At 58.0% G+C, this 10,517-nt stretch overlaps 1 protein-coding gene across 1 annotated transcript; it reads right to left on the bottom strand.

Moving 5' to 3' along the window:
- Positions 1-7,326: 7,326 nt before the first annotated feature.
- On the bottom strand, positions 7,327-10,053 carry Ier5l (immediate early response 5 like). Its single transcript, XM_055600434.1, has one exon. The coding sequence runs from the start codon at positions 9,862-9,864 to the stop codon at positions 8,635-8,637; it is 1,230 nt and encodes a 409-aa protein (XP_055456409.1). The 5' UTR covers positions 9,865-10,053; the 3' UTR covers positions 7,327-8,634.
- Between the last annotated feature and the right edge of the window lie 464 nt (positions 10,054-10,517).

Genomic DNA, 10,517 nt, shown 5'->3' with positions numbered 1-10,517 from the left:
GTTTTTGTGTTTTGTTTTTTTGAGGCAGGGTTTAGCCTTGGCTGTCCTGGACTTGCATTGTAGGCCAGGCTGTCCTCAAACTCACAGCGACTTCCCTGCCTCTGCCTCCCTAGTGTTGGGGTTAAAACCATGCGCTGTAGCCCTACCACCAGGCTTTAATTTCTTTTAAAGACAATGAGAGCCTGATGTTGTATCTGCAGTGGCTAAGAGTATGTGCTGCTGGTTGAGGACACAGATTCAATCCTCAGTATGTACATTGGGGAGGCTCACAATTGCCAGGTCCTGGGGACCTGACCTCTTCTGGCTTCTGTGAGCACAGAACATATGTGCACAAGAGATCAAAAAACAAAACAGCCAGCTCTTCAAATGTCCTAGGCTAGCCAGCTTCAAACTTGTTATGGAGCTAGTGATGGCCTTGAGGTTCTGGTCCTCCTGTCTCCAGCTTCCAAGTTGTGGGACTCCAGGCGTACATCACCACACTTGGTTTGTGCAGTACTGGATACCAAACAGAGGGCCTTGTATGGGCTAGGCAAGCACAAGAACTACCGGCCACACTGCCCTTTGCTGAGACAGCGCTGTTAGCACAGCGAGCCCCGAGATTCCTACATCCTTTGGTGTGTGCTAGCCTTCTCTTAAAATTATAATCTGAAGATGAGTTTATAATTTGTGTTGTTGGGGTCACAGGACTTTTTACTTGAACACCCAGCCTTAACCTGTTTCAAAACGTTAGCACCAGGCCAGGGCAGTGATGCACCGCCATCTATTCGACATTGAATAAATTTGAGTGTGTCCTCCTGTAGCAGGGACCCAGTGCCCAGCCAGTGCCCCTCCCCCCAGCTAAGGGTCGCTGGGATGGGGGTGTCTAGGCTCAGTCCAACAGGAAAAGCTACAGACACGCTTGCTCAGGAGCCTCAGCCTGCCAGCCACAACCAGGAAAACTGGTCGGGGCAGCTGCCCAGACTGCTGGCTCCTCACCATTCCCCAACCCCTCCCTTCCACTGTCCGAGGGGAAGGAAAGAGTCTCCTGTAACACCAAGAGTTGTCGCTGTTTCTGAGTGCCAGCTAGACGCCAGGCCCTGCTGGGTTCCTACAGTCAGTCAGTGCAGTCTAAGGAAACCAAGCTCAGAAATGCCAGACTGCTGGTTCTCCCCCCACCCCTGGGGGTGGGGTGGGGACAGAGCTGAGACTTGAGACTAGCTGTGTTGGATGCCCCTCCCCCCGCAAGAGTTCTCAGGCCCTGAACTGGGCTTCCAAAGTCGATGGTGGACATCTCCAGCCAGACCCCTCCCTGACAGCCGGGCTGTCCACCTGCCACACTCTCCTCCTGCCCACAAGCCGCTGTAGCTCTGAGGGTCATCTTTTCCTTTGCTGTCAGTCCTTTTGCCTTGCATGTCCTTCCACCATCTGCTGGTGTGATAGAGATTTCTAGGGCTCCCCACAGACACTGCATCTCTATGCTCAGTCCTCTTGGGGACAGGCAATGCCTGGGACTGCAGCTGAGGTGAGTCACTGTCAGGCTGAGGTGTACAGAGCCTCCAGGGGACTCCATGTTCCTTCATTCTCTGCCACGGTGGCAGTGCTGAGACAGAAACAGAGTCATTGTGGGAGAGAGGCTGGAGATGGTGTCTGGCTCAGCTGGACTTTACATAGTCAACAAATAAACCTTGAGCCTAGTGCATGACTCAGTCTGGTAACGGCTCCTGGCTCGGGCCTGACAACCTGAGTTTGGTCTCAGGTGGAACGCAAAAACCTGCTCCTTCCTTCAAGTTGTCCTCTGCTATGTGCATGTGTGTCACAGCATGTACGCTCTTGTGCATACACACACACAAGAAAATAAATAAAATGATGAAAAATAACCCTGTTCTCGTCAGATCTCTTGGGTTGGGGATTAATTTGTTATGGCAGCCTATCTGGCTAATATGCTGATCTGCTTACGTTTCAGACATCATTTTCTCAGGTCACCAAACACTGATCCACCCCTCCAAACAGCCAAAAGCTCTGACTTCACTTTCCTGTAATACTTGCTTAACGATTTTTTTCTTTACTCCTTGTTTTCAGTCTCCTCCACTGCAGGTTCTCTGAGGCAAAGCCTACAGCTGTCTGCCGCATGCCTGGTTCCTACTGCAGTGCCTGTCACATTTAGGTGCCCAAGAAATGGGCACTTGAATGAATGAATGTTCATTAAACAAGTGAGTGTGAGAGCCAGCTGACCACGGCGCCAGGTTATCTTTGTGACAACGTGCCTTGGCTGCCTGTGTGTTTCTAACTCTGAGTGGGTACAAGGCTTCAGGTCATCAGAAAGTTGGAAGCTGTGGGTGTTTTTCTGACTTCTGGAGCACCAGAATCAAAGCTGGCTGGAACCTTTCTCTTCTCTCCAGAGCATTACAGATGAGTTGACAGGACCTGTTAGGGGAAGGAAGTGGCTCCTAGGTGGATGGGTGCTTGGCTTTGCCAGAACCTGTCCTGAGTCTCTAGATATCTGGTCCATTGCTCTTCCTACTCAGCTTAGTGGCTTCCTGGGTAGCTTCTGCCATGAGGACCTGATTTTGGATCCCAGCACCCATATAAGTTTTGGGTACCCAGTCTGTCACCCCAGCACTGTGGGGTAGGGGTGGATTTCTGCAGCTGAGTAAGAGTCAGTGCTTCGGTGGATGAGGCCGGCTCTGTCTCCAGGGATAAATAATTGATGAAGATGCATAGTGTCAACCTCAGGCTGCCACTTGCATATGTCCACACATATGCCACAAGGAGACGCACACGAGGTCTTCTCCAGAGGGCTCCGTAATGTCACCAACAAGACAGGCTTGTAGCTTTGTCTCTGCTGCTTTACTTTTTCTCTTTTTAATTTTTTTTCGGGAGGGGACTGTGCAATGCCATCTTCTGGCCCCTGTGGGCACCATGCACATAGTTGGCACAGGCAAAACACTTTTATGCTCGAAAATATTTTAGGTATATGTGTGTGGGAGTGCATGTGTGTGCACCGTGTGTGTAGCACCAGTGGGGGTCAGAGGACATCAGGTCCACTGGAACCAGCATTAACAAATGCTTGTGAGTCACCACGTGTGCACAGGGAACTAAGCCCACTCTTCTGCAAGCGCTCTCCCTGCTCTTAACTGCTGAGCCATCTCTCCAGCCTCAAGAAACAATGCTTTTAAGTGTTTTTTTTTTTTTTTTTTTTTTTTGAGACAGGGTCTTGCTGTGTAGCCCTGGCTGTCCTGGAGCTTGTCCCCTGCCCAGGGGTGAGCTCCATTCCATCAGGTGACCCTCAGTGGTGCTTGCCCCAGAGGGGCCGGCCATGTCTGCTGCTCTGCCGGGCCGGCCGCTCATTTACATCAATGACGGTGCCTGCTGCCCTACAGCGTTCACTTTTCTCTCCTAACTATGCAACATGCTTATTGTAGGCGTTCAGGGACTACAGAGCTGTGTGCATGAAGATGCACAGAACCAAGGTGAGCCTCTCTGCCTACTGCGCTCTCCACTCCTAAGGACCTATTCAGCCTTGTTCATCTGAGCAGGTACTAGATCACACCACCCGTACTGCAGATGTCCGTGGGCCCCTCTGGGTGGCCTTGGCCTTGCAGTGTCCCTCTTCCTTTTGGCCTGCTGGTTAACATCCTTGGCTACCTGCTAAAGCCCTTTTTTAGTTCTACTCAAAGTCCATGAGGAACCATGAGTTCCCTGCATGGCCTCCGTGCAAGCAGTATCCTTGCCCTCAGTCCCCTGGGAGTGGTCCCCTGGGGTTCTCCTGGAGCCCACCAGGAGAACCCAGTCTCTGCCTTGGCTATGCAGCTTTCTTCCTGGATGGCAAACCCAGGAAGGTACCGGATGGTCCCATGCCAAGAGCAGACATCTTCTCCAGAGCTCTGTTGACTATTTTGCAATCCCCAGGCCTCCGAGTGGCCCTGCCCAGGCCCGAGGCCTTACCCAAAACCCATCAGAAAGTACCTCCTCAGCCCAGATTGGAAGCCCCCAACCCCCGCCCCCCAACTCTGGAGGCAGTCTCTACACTGCACTCACCAGGTATCACCTGCTCCTGAGAAAAGACTTCTCTGCTCATGAGTGATAGCCACCAACTATTGTCCGGCTTGGCCATAGCTCTGGGAACCCAGCAGGCTTTTGGTGAAATGTTTGGAGTTAGTAAAGAAGGTGGTTTCTTTTGAGTGGCAAATCTGTGAGCTCAGAGGCCAGAGCTGTCTTTGTCTGCAGAAGGATGCTGGTCTGCAGTAAGAGTGGGGAGCTCAGAACACTTTTTGGAAATCTCCAACTCTATCCAGCTGCCCCTGAAACCAGTGGCTCCTCTGCCCACCACACAGCTCAGTGCCATGATCTGGAAGTCTTACCCTTCGCCCGAGCTCTATCAGTCACTCTGTTGCCCCTTACCACAAGTCTTCAAGGACACAGGACCTGGGTATGGTAGAGCACACACTCTTCTGTCTTCTCCGCCTGCGTCCTGGACCCTACAGAATGAAGCACTGAAGTGATGAATGGTGCTTCCGGCAGCTCAGCCTGGATCCTGTAGCCTAGCATTGACTCAATGGTGAATTCTCAGTCTGGCCATTTAAGCCACGCCCAGATTAACCGCCAGCTCCTATCACAGGGCCACCAATTCCGGCAGACTGGGAGCTCCAACAGGTAGAGGCTAGCCACCTAGTGCTGTGGCCATGGGTGCGCTCTCTCATTCCCCAAAGGCCGTCCACCTCTAAGGAAGGCCGCGAAGTTGAAATTATTGATCCACAGAGGCATTTGCTGTTCTGGCGCTTTACTGCTTTGGTGGTGTTGAGTAGGGAGAGCTTGTCAGGGGCTAAGCAGCCAGCACATGCACTTGGTGTGCGTTCTCTTTCTCATCACAGCGGCCCTCTTGGGAGCTTAGAGCACCCTGAACCCCGGTCTTCTCTGGAGGGCACCTCTGTGAGGCTCTAGCTGTCATCCTGGCATCCGGCTCCAAGCACAGCTAGAGCCCGGCTCAGCCCTTCCCCGGCATCAGAGGCAGCGTGCCCTGCGATGCGTGTTTTACGCTGGGGAGAGCCGATTAGCTGGGGGAGGACCGGAGCCTCAGTTCTCTGGATGTTGCCTTTCGCCACTCTCGAGGAGCCCTCTGTCCCTTCCAGTTCGACGGGACCTGCCTGCTCCCTGCTAGTGCCCTCATGCAGAGGACGGTCTTGGCTAGACAGCCCCACCTCGTCCCCCAGTGTGTTTGTGGTGCTGCCTACGGAGCACTAGTCTGTCCCAGGCAGCTCTGGGTTGCCACGCTGTGTGCGGCGCAGGAAGCCCCGGGGGCTGTGAGTGGGTGAGCGGGATCTTTGGAGCTTCGGTGTTAGAGGCAGTTGGAAGGCGGGTGCGGCCCTCACTGTGGCGCCTCTGCGGTCGCTGTTTGTTGTTTCAGGGGGACTATCTGTGTCCCCTGTGGGGTCGTCAACCCTTTGTGTCATTGCTCAAGGTACCTGAGCCCTAAAAAGATAAGTGGGTCTAGGGGGTCTTCTGTTGTGCGTCTCCCCGAGTTCTTCCTCCAACCCCCGGTTTCACTAGATGCCAGTGTACCCAGTACTTCCTGAGCTTAAGCACAGAAAACCTGCGCCGGTGGGGAGGGGGAACCTTAGTCTGCAGTCTTGCTGATCTCAAAGCTTTTATTTTGCACCCAAACACCCACACGCCTTTGCCACATGGCTCCCAAGGATGGATACGAAAGTCCCAAGACCCTCACTGGTCTTGTTGTGCCTAGCTCCACGCTTCCAACAAAGGCGTCCGACCACGTGCCCTCGTCCACTCCGACTTGGAGTGGGAAAGCTCCGGGCTCACTCTCCCGCTCCGATCGGGGCTGGGTGGGGAAGCGACGCTGCGCCGCGGGTGCGCGGGGAGCCTCCCCTGCCGGCCCGGACGCCCCTCATCCCCACCGGCTGCGCCTCGCCCACTCCCTTCCACACACATTGCAGCGCCCTCCAATCGGCGCTAGGGGGAGCTGTGGCAACTGGCTTGGACTGACTCAAAACTGCATCCAGCAGCTATTTCCTTGGACTTGTAGGGGGAAGCGGGAAGGGGGTAAGAAGCACCCCCACCCCCGGCAGCTCCACTCTCTTCCCGTGGGAGGCGGAGAACACAGTCTTGGGTGGGTCGGTGGGATGAAGGTGTCTTTCCTCCCGATAACTCACACCTGCAGAGCATTCTTTTTTCTCAACCCGGGTCGCAGCCCTTCGCCCCCGTCCTTTCCCCGCGTTTTGGAACGTCCCCAACAACTTCGCCACGCGCGACAGCGGGATCCAGAGCCAAGCAACCTCCTGAGAATGGATAGCGTCGCCTCTCGTAGTCTGGACTGGGGACCCTGTGCGACACTCCCTCCTCTCGCCCAGCGAGGCATGTGGGGTGGGGCGGGGAGAGTTGCCTGATCCGTGGCTGGGAGCTTTTGCGCAGGGAAGGGGAGTGCGGGGCCGAGCCAGTGAGAGCGAGAGATCTTTAGGGAGACAGCCAGAGACGAGAGACATTGCGAGAGGCGACCCCCGAACATCAAGAGGCTGCGGTTTCATCTTACCCCACCGCCCTCCACGCCACCCCGGTTCTTCTTTCCTATCCCCTTAGCAAGGCTGGAACCATCCGCGTGCCTTGGGGCCGGAGCCGTGGCTCCAGATGTGAATTTGGTTCCAGTGGGGAGAACGCGAGCTTCCTCCGGGCCTTGGCACATTCTCCCACTCTGAGGTCATTCCGTAGGTGGTCAGAGGGGAGCGCGCGCCTGGAGCCTTCCTGCCTCTATCCACTGGAGAAGGAGGAGAGGCGGGAGGGAGGGAGGATAAAAAAAAAAAAAAAAAAAAAGGAGAGGGGAGGGGCGCGAGGAGGGAGGGAGACGCGGCCAGCACACCACCAAGCGGCACTGAGCAGCGATAACAAACTCAACTTAAAAAAAAAAAAAAAAAAAGGAGAAGAAAGAAAAAAAAATAAAAAGAAAGAAAAAGGAAAGGGAAAACTTCCCCAAGTTGCTGCCTGAGACGTGCGGACGTGCGGGCGGAGAGCCTGGGTGGCCCAGAAGTCTCCCTGCTGCGGAGAGCTCAGACCAGGGGCCGAGGCCCTGCAACCCTTGGCTGCGTAGAGAAAAGTGCTGAAGGCTGGCTCCGCTTCCTGCTGGAGACCCGGGAGCAACGGGTTCCCACAGGGGCCGAGACCTCCCGGCGAGGAGGCGTAGGGACTGGAAGACCTGTAGCACTGGTCTCTGTACCCCAAACCCGCCTATCACACACACCCACCCACCCACACCCACACTCCCAACCCTGGCCCTGCTGATGCTGATGTGGGCTGTGGGCCGACCCGGCCGGCTGCGGCCCTGGAGATTTGGGGTTTGTTTGCGTTTGAAGGTTTTCCCACCTCTAGGCCCATGTGAAAGCAAAGCACCACCATACACGCTACAATCGACTTTTTATTAAGATTATAAATTTAAACAAGTAATCTGAACAGTTTTACCCGGTGAGATACAATTCAGTATGCACAAAAATACAGAAGGAAGGGCAGGGAAGGCAAGATTGGCAACTTGTTTTGGAGTCCCTGGGGGTGCTGATGGCAGAGACCCAGAGGGGCTCTAGTCGAACCTCGCCTCCTCACAACAAAAGGCTTTTAAATTAAACAAAATCTATCGAGCTGAAGACGAAGACAGGGTTCTCACAAGCCGGAACAATGCTGGTTTCATGAGATGGAGCCGAAGGCTGAAGCAGGACAAGGTAACTTAGAAGCGCGCACACAAACACCACGGCTGACCAGGAGCTAAGCGAAAAGTCTCCAGCGCAGTCGGCGGTCCGGGCCCCTCCCTCCCCCGGGGATCCAGGTGAAGGAATCGACTTCCTTTTTTGTTTGGTGAGGACCGCAGTGCTGGGCATGATGGGAAATGTAGTTCGCCCTACTCGCCCCCCACCCCTTCCCCAACTGTGCTGTGTGTGTCCGGGTGTACCCCCAGTCCGCGAGGTGGGTGGAGGAGGGGAAGAGGACGGAGCCAGAGGGGCGGGGAAAGGAGGGGTTCTAGACGCCCGCCCCGGCAAAAAAGAAAAAAAAAAGTTGAAGTGTTTTCATTTCTGCCTTCTCATTTTGAGAACTTTGGAGGCCGCCCCCAGAGAGGAAATGTGACCGAAACGTCCCTTTTGGAGATAGAGTTTGCCTTTGTTTTTTTGCTCAGGGTTTCACAAGACCCGTTCTTCACCCAGAGAAGCACTCAGGAGAGCGGAACGTCGGGCTTCCAGCTCTGACAACTGATTGGAACCGTCCTGGGCCCCGCGCTCTCCTGCGTTGCGCCCCCGGCGCGCCCGGGCACCCAGCCTCGCCCCCGGCGGCCCGGCACCTCCTCCGGGCAGCAGCCCTGCCTCACGTGGCAGGCTCCTCGCTAAACACCACTGCAATCAGTACAATAAAAAGGAAAAAAAAAAAAAAAAAAAAGAGTAAGAGAAACACAAAGCATATTTAAATAGGCGCTTTCTCTCTGCAAAAATAAAGTCCAAGATTTTTAGATTTTTTTTTTTATTTTACAATTTATAAAACATGAGCCTCTGCTCGCCCCCAGCTCAGCCCCGAGTGGCTGGGACCCGCTCGCTCCCTATCGCCCCTTGGCCGAGTCTTTGTCTGGCCCCAGCCCCGCGGGGCCCAAGGTCCCCATGCCCTCGGGGGTCCCTAGAAGGCGACAATGGCTCGAGTCCAGGCGCCGAGGCTGGCGAGCGCCTGCTTGGCGCACAGCTGCCCGTTGAGCGGCGGCGGCTGCTCCGAGGAGTCCGGCTGTCGGCTCACCAGCCCCGAGAAGCCCGAGCCAAAGATGGAGATCAAGTTTGAGATGTTGGACGCGTCCGGGGACGAGTCCGGGCAGAAGTCCTCGAAGCGGGCGCGCTTACAGGGGGCGAACGGGGCGCCCCCGGGGGGCTCGGCTCCCAGGTCGCCCGCGTCCTCCTCGTCGTCGTCCTCTTCCTCCTGGCCGGGGTAATACTTGCGCTTGCAACCAGCGGCGGACGCCAGGCCGGGTCCCGGAGCGCCCTGGCCACAGCAGGGGCAGTGGGCGGAGGCGCAGCAGTCCTGGTGCAAGTAGCCGTTTTCCACCGTGGTCACCACGTGAGTGTCCAGGTCCAGCACGGTGGTCTGGCTGCTGCAGTGCACGCCGAAGTCCGAGGGGGCCGGGTACGCGCCCCGGTAGAAGCCGGGAGACGAGGAAGGGGCTGGAGAGGCGGGCGGAGAGGAGGCGGCGACGGTCGGAGGGGCAGCCCCCGGAGGCGCGGAGGGCGAAGAGCAGGCGGCCGGGACGCGAGGGTCCCGCGGGCAGAGAGCGGCGGGCGCGGGGGGCGGCAGCGGCGCAGGACCCGGCTGCAGCGGCTCCAAGTGCTGCCCGCGGTGGGGCGCGCCGTGCGGCGGCTGGAGCGCGGCGCACCCGGTCAGTTCCGAGAGCGCCCCCGCGCAGCCCGCGGGCGCCCCGGCCACCGCCGCCGCCGCCGCCGCCGCGCAGCCCCTGGGCGCCGGGTGCTGGTGTTGGTGCAGCTGCTGCTGGAGGTGCAGCTGGTGGAGCTGGTGGAGCTGGTGCAGCTGGTGCCGGGCGACCGGCTCGCGCGCCTCCGCGTCCCCGCCGCCGCCAAGTTGGAGCGGGCCGAAGTCGGCCGCGCTGGCCGGCATTCCGGGCGCCGCGTAAGCGAGGAGCTGGTGCTGGTGGTGGGGCGGCTGCTGTTGTTGCTGCTGCTGCTGCTGCTGGCGCCGGTAGAGCTCGGCGTAGCGCTCGCTCAGGTAGAGCTGGCGCGCGTTGCGGAGCACGTAGGACACCAGGAGGTTCTTGTGTAGCTTGATGCCGCCGCGCTGGGTCCGGGAGCTGTGGATCTTGCGCAGGGAGATGCTGATCAGGCTCTGGGCGTCCAGGGCGCACTCCATGCTCCCGCGAAGACGCGGGCGGCGGAGTAGCCGCCTCTGCTGCTGCGAAGGCTGCTGCTGCGTGTGCCTCCAGCTGGTCGCCGGGGCGCGCCGGGCACGGGGAACCGAGCCCGGGTCAGCGGGTCGGCGGCGCACCGAGAGAAACCGCCACCATGCGCTGCGCGCCACCCGCAGGCTCACGCTCCCCAGACGGCGCCAAAGCAATGAGCCTCGGCCGGCCCCGGCCCTAGCTATTTAGCTGGGAAGCCGCGCCCCGCCCCACTGCAGATTAGCCAATAGGAGCGGGCGGAGGCTCCCGAATGACAGCCGCTGCCCGCCCCGGGGCCACTTGGCCGGCCAATCAGACCAAGGCGGTTCCTTTGTGCTATTCAAATAACGAACGGACCCCGGGCCTCCAACGCCGCCGCTGCCTCGAATGTTCTCTTGGGGCCGCCGCACCGCGTGGGACTCGGAGCCTCGGAGGCAGCCGCCCGCAGCGTGGGTCGCCTCTCAGGAGCCGCGTTGAAGCTCGCAGGCCTCCTGGACCCGGCTCCCGCGAGCCGGGGGTCGGCTCACCTGAGCGCAGCGGAGGTGGCTCCGCCTCCTTCCGCATGGTTGGGCCTCACCTGCCGCAGGTGCGCGCGGTTCCCCGCCTCGGGCCACGCGGCGCCGCC

The sequence above is a fragment of the Psammomys obesus genome, unplaced genomic scaffold (assembly GCF_907164565.1).
Source record: "Psammomys obesus unplaced genomic scaffold, mPsaObe1.curated_primary_1811, whole genome shotgun sequence".
Classification (NCBI taxonomy): Eukaryota; Metazoa; Chordata; class Mammalia; order Rodentia; family Muridae; genus Psammomys; species Psammomys obesus.
The sequence above is the reverse complement of the archived record's forward strand: the minus strand, read 5'-3'. Positions and strand labels throughout refer to the sequence as shown.